Below are 5,965 nucleotides of genomic sequence, written 5' to 3'. Positions count from 1 at the left end.
TTTCAAAATGCGTTTTGTCCAAAATTTGTAATTTTCAAAAAACGAGAAAGAAAGAAACTCTGTACACAAGAAAATTACGCACTTTACAGAAGTGGGATGTGAAATATTAAACAAAATTTGCTAAACAATTGCTAAAAATGTTAAACAAATGCATTTTGTTTGTCTTTAGTTAAAAAATATAATACACTTCGAAATGTCTATGTTTTTTCAACATATAAACTAACGATGAAAAAATGCTTTCTGAACATCTCAGAATAGCTTATAATATGAATCTTTTAACATTGAACACTACGCTACCTCTAACTAAAAAAATGAAATTTTGGACAGAATATGCATTTGGGAATTTTGCTTTTTATATATTCTATATATATGCGCATATACATAGAATATATATAGTTATACATATGCATAATTATACATAGCTACATACCCTACTTCTTTCGTGCAGATAGTTGACTTCCTGAATGATTTATATACATGCTTCGACTCGACGATACAAAACTATAACGTTTATAAGGTCGAGACAATCGGAGATGCTTATATGGTGGTGAGTATTACGAAAGTAAAATTGTTTATGGCAATTATTTAAAATATAACTTTGTAGTGGACAAGAAAATTGTGTATTAAAAAAACTATCGAATAACTCCGTCATTTAACTCCATTGTCTCAATCAAATTTTGTCTCCTAGGTAAGCGGTTTGCTGATAAGAAATGATATTCAGCATGCTAGTGAAATAGCGAGCATGTCGTTGTGTCTTTTAGATGCCATTAAACAGTTTATCATACGTCACAGACCGTTTGATAAATTACAACTTCGCATAGGAATACATTCCGGTATGTTTTAAAGCGAAAAGAATGTCTAATAACAATGAGTAATAATAATTTTTTGGTAGGTCCAGTATGCGCTGGCGTTGTTGGATTAAAAATGCCACGGTACTGTTTATTCGGTGATACAGTAAACACTGCTAGTCGGATGGAGTCTACAGGATTACGTGAGTATTATTAAAAATTATTTTTTAAAGTACATTTAATTAAACAAAATAAATGTAAATATATAAACATGTCACAAATAATTGAAATTGCAAAACCTTATATATAAAGAGTATTTCAAAATTTACGCCTGCGAAGTACAAGACGTGATACTTTATGCTCCTGTATATAATAGCTTCAGAATGTATAGAACATCCTGTATATAATAGCTTCAATCTTTATTTCTTGTCTAAATAATATAGAGATAATTAAAAAAAAACATATAATTCTTACACACAAATCTGATCTGTGTTTTTGTAGCGCTTAAAATTCAGTGCAGCTATGAGACAAAGCAGCTGTTAGATCAGCTGGGAGGATTTAATCTTATAGAACGAGGGGTGGTTTCCATGAAAGGAAAAGGCGAACGTCTAACGTATTGGTTGATCGGAGAAGATCCGATATTACGTAGCGAGCATAGCAAGGAAAGAGCAAGCAAACAAAGCGGTAAAAAAAATCAACGTGGCTCTAATTCCTCGAAGTTCTCTAAAGAACAAATCTCTCGTCAGATTAACTTTCATGAGATGTTCCAGCGATTCTCCGAAACGTTTGCGATTTACCAGTTCAGATCAACTTGATCAAAAAGGCTCCAGGGTGAGTCAATCAAAATCAATAGCCGACAACAGTCCATGCAAAACGAAGGTTTCATGCGTATTACGATCGTCCTGTATGGAAAACTGGCAATCCTCCAGCAATTCATGTCCCTGCGTCGAGAAGCTCTACGATCAGGAAACCCAGCCGGAACTGATGAAACACGAATTGTCGTCAAACATCAAGAACGTATCGCTATTTCGAAGCAATCTGATCTTCGGTAACGAGTCATGTTTTCTACGTCCTGAAGCCAAAAGTTTCCGCTTCAATACACCCGGGATACTCCAACTTACTTGTAAATCGGTACCTAACAGTCCCAAGCATAGCATAGCACAACTGAATGCTCAAAAGAGAGCGGTGCAGTCATACAAAGAAATCGATAGGTGGGATGTGATGACACCACTAATCTATTATCCGGGTGGTCGCTTGGATTCAGAGATTTAAAATCACCACAAACGTTATTAAACATGATAACAAAATTTATGAAATTATATACTTCATTTATATGTATAGAAATATATCTGTAGAATTAACTTAACAATCAAGAACACAAACAAATACACCGGACACATAAAAAAACAACATAATCCATAATTTGCCTATCATATAATTTAGTGCCAGTTAGTACGGTACACTTTAACTATTATAAAAGGTTTACAATAAAAAGTTTCTCGCTTACAGTATATAAAGAACCAAAGTGCACTGTACGTACAAACATTACACATAGACAGTGTTGGAACAGATACCGTTTGAAAGATATCTAGATATAGATATAGGTATTGTGTGGGAAAAGTATTTAGATATAAGTATAGATACATTTTTTTACAATTACCTAGATATAGATACAGATATAAATAAAAAGTATCTGAAAATTTAGATATTTTTTAGGTACTTTCAATAAAAAAAGAAGGAAAAATGGGGGAAAACAAGAAAAATAGAAGTAATAAGCAACGTAAATTAAATATCATATTTTGTTTGTTTATTTTAACAAAACCCAGACGATAACATTAAAATCGGTTTCATTAATAGTTTTAAATAAATATTGAGTATTATTTAGTTTTACATGCATATACATATCTACAAAACTGATAAATCATAAAATTAATTCTACTCATTATCAATTTCTTACCCTTGACTACATAAATTTTTAGTTTTAATGAACAGCTTTAACCATAAGAATATCGGCCTTTAATTAGTATATCAGCGCATAGGTACTAGTACTAGATTGTTAATTTCTGAGTTGATTTAGTATGCTTTTCAACAAGCGACACAGATGACACGGTATGAGGCACAGTGTATCATTACATCCTTGTTGTTCGTCAATGTTAAACAAGGATGAGATGATCACTGTGTTATATTGTGTCGCTTGTAGGAAGGAACAATGATATATATATATATATTTTTTGCTCTCCCAACGCATAACGACAATATATTCCCTACGTTAGTACAATTATAAAAGGCTCGTGCTTCTTAAATAAATGTCTAGTCAATGTTAATATAAGTATCTTTGTCTCTGACTACTTTCATATAACCGCCAAACATTATATGTAAAAACAGATGAATTTTTTTAACGTTACACAATCAACAAATCGTTAGTAATCAAAAAAGAGAAAAATATTATTTTTAAATATTTTTCAGCAATGTTCATTTACTTTCAGGAAAATATTTGTTTTCATATATATATATATATATGTACACATAATATCTTTCTTTCTCTTTCCTTTTGTCTCTTCAGAACGTTTAGAAAACATCAAGAAAATGTTAAACTAAAATGTATATTCGTAAAAAATAAAAAGAAATTATCAATATATTTTATTGTTGCAGAAATTATTTTCAACACATCACATATATATTTACTTTTAATTTCTGTATTAACTATAATTTGCACAATTCTTAAGTATAAAATAATAACTTATTTTTATATTCTATTTTTTTATTCCTCTCTCTCTCTCTCTCTCTTTCTCTCTTTCTCAAATAATTATTTTTATGATTTAATATTATTTTTATAAACTTTGTACGATAAATATATACAGAAAATGGGAAAAAATTTACGTTTTTATCCGTGTTCAAAATTCGCCGTCACTGTGTATACATTAACAATACACGACTTAGTTTGTGCAGACGTCATACGTAAGTGCAATGGCTTCAGACATAATCCGACACACGTGAACAATGCATGATAGAACGGCGACGATAACGCAGAAAGATCCATTACGTTATTATTATTGAGGAAATTAATTAGACTCGACTGGCGCGAGTCAGCATGATATTACGCATATAGCTTACACGTTTCTATGCTTTTATTCCTCGTTTATCGTCCGCCTACACTGGCCAGTTAATATTTAAAAAATCAATATGACGGACGCATCAAATAAAACAGTGTAGTGGCTTGTAGCTTGAAGGATGATAGCCCACGGCGCTAAAAAAAAGGGGGGAAAAAGAGAGAGAGAAAAAAGCAAATGAACAGTTTATGTGATTTTAGACTATTTGCCTAAAAAATGTTTCTGCGCCATCAAAATACGACCACTTCGTTTCCAATTAACTTTCCTGCTATATGCATCATTTACACAAACATGTATCTCGACGTACATCTTTCAGGGGCCATGCGCTATTTCCTTTTTCACGCAACATATCGATGTTTTAACAGCGATGGTGATTTTTGTTAAAACAAAAAGTTTGCCTCGTGAAAGAAAACGAATGTAATAAAAGAATAATCAATTAATAATAAACGCATTCTCATGCTATATGTTTTTGTCCTTAAAAAGATGTATTTCATTAAAAGAATTTAAAGATGTATTTCATTTTAGTATACTTTTTCTAAATTTACGTTGAAGATATGTAATATAGCGGGAAAGCCGTTTACTTATACGTCACGTATTAAAATTAAATCGTATAACATATTAAAACACACTTTTATTGATTAATTCGACTAATAATCAAATTATGCAAAGATAAAAGTCTTTATATACGACTCAATGGTAATCTATTTTGATGGTAATGCGTTGTACAAATTTCAGAATTCAATCACAGAATGCAAAACCAAAAATCAGGGAATGGAAGAGTTACTTTTCCGTTAGTTCTTATAATAACAATTTGATAATGATGTTGCAAATTTTTATGACTGTAATGATAACTAATACGTTACGCTTATATATAATAACTTAAACGCTGAGGTTATGCTGAGGTTAAGAAAATCATTTTGAAAAGTAAATTGAAAAAGATAATAAGTAATAACGAGTAACGCCGTAAATTTATTATAAGTTACATTAAAAAATAACGAGTTAAAAATTACGTCATATTTTTTCAATAACGAATAACTTTTTAATCTGTTATAAGTAACTATTGACTATTAATTCCAAATCTGGTATTGCATTATCATCATAAAAAAATCGTAACGTCATTACCAAATCGTTATTACAACAAGGTAACAGTAGTTACAAGTAACTACTTCCATTTCCTGCCAAACATATTGATTTCAGTTTCATGGTTCGGTACATCGTGGGAACGCCGCGCAAAGATAAAACTGACGCGGCGACGCCGACGGTATGTTCCGCTTTTGCGCAAACGAGCCATGCAAATACAAAACTGACTCCGAAATTTATTGCATGAATTATCGTAAGCGCGTTCGCAGACGATCGCAGCAGGTTCGAACTTGATCACAATGATTGAAATTAATATCTAGGATAGAATCGCTTTAAAAACGCGTTAAAGACACATTCTCAGCTCGCAATCGTTTCAACATATCGTTATCTACCTAACAGATAATTTAATTACTAAAAAATAATAAATGCATCGATAAACGCTTGAATAATAAATAATAAATGCAACCCAAACGCTTGAATTAATGACTGCGATACGACAAAGTTCAAAATTGATATGAATAGAACAATTATAAAGCGTAATTACAATTCTAGTTTGCTTTACAACCATTGGCACAGATACATGTAGATTGATCACTGTATCAACACTTTAGATATCGTTCATCATTCATCGTTATTTATATTAATATAAACAAAAATAAAGACGGATAGTGTTTAAAATGTTGATGTAATGATTTGGTCGTTTGCGAGATCCAACGCAATTACATACAAATTTCTTGGTAAAAAAATTGTTCATGCATGAGTATAATGTATAAACATATATAAGACATATTTCTTATAAAATTATGTATGTTGATGAATATTTATACATGTTTATGTATGTTTATACATATTTATACATATTCATGCATGACAAATCTTTTACCGGGAATACACATCGTATACACGTATACAAACAGATAAAAACACAAGAATCATCACAAGCAAGCGGACACCCTGTATAACGAGGCGACTCTTATAGTAGGTATA

At 31.1% G+C, this 5,965-nt stretch overlaps 1 protein-coding gene across 1 annotated transcript in view; it reads left to right on the top strand.

Annotated features, from left to right (window-relative positions):
• LOC108722500 (guanylate cyclase 32E) overlaps positions 1-2,176 on the top strand; it is a 21,784-nt gene extending 19,608 nt beyond the window's left edge. Inside the window, 5 exon segments of the mRNA XM_018447646.1 lie at positions 449-547; positions 689-833; positions 893-991; positions 1,290-1,473; positions 1,475-2,176. Coding sequence (XP_018303148.1) covers positions 449-547; positions 689-833; positions 893-991; positions 1,290-1,473; positions 1,475-2,060 — 1,113 coding nt within the window. The 3' untranslated portion in view covers positions 2,061-2,176.
• Positions 2,177-5,965: the final 3,789 nt, after the last annotated feature.

The sequence above is a fragment of the Mycetomoellerius zeteki genome, unplaced genomic scaffold (assembly GCF_001594055.1).
Source record: "Mycetomoellerius zeteki isolate Tzet28-1 unplaced genomic scaffold, Tzet1.0 scaffold206, whole genome shotgun sequence".
NCBI lineage: Eukaryota > Metazoa > Arthropoda > Insecta > Hymenoptera > Formicidae > Mycetomoellerius > Mycetomoellerius zeteki.
Note: the sequence above shows the minus strand (reverse complement) of the source record. Positions and strands in the feature narration are given on the sequence as shown.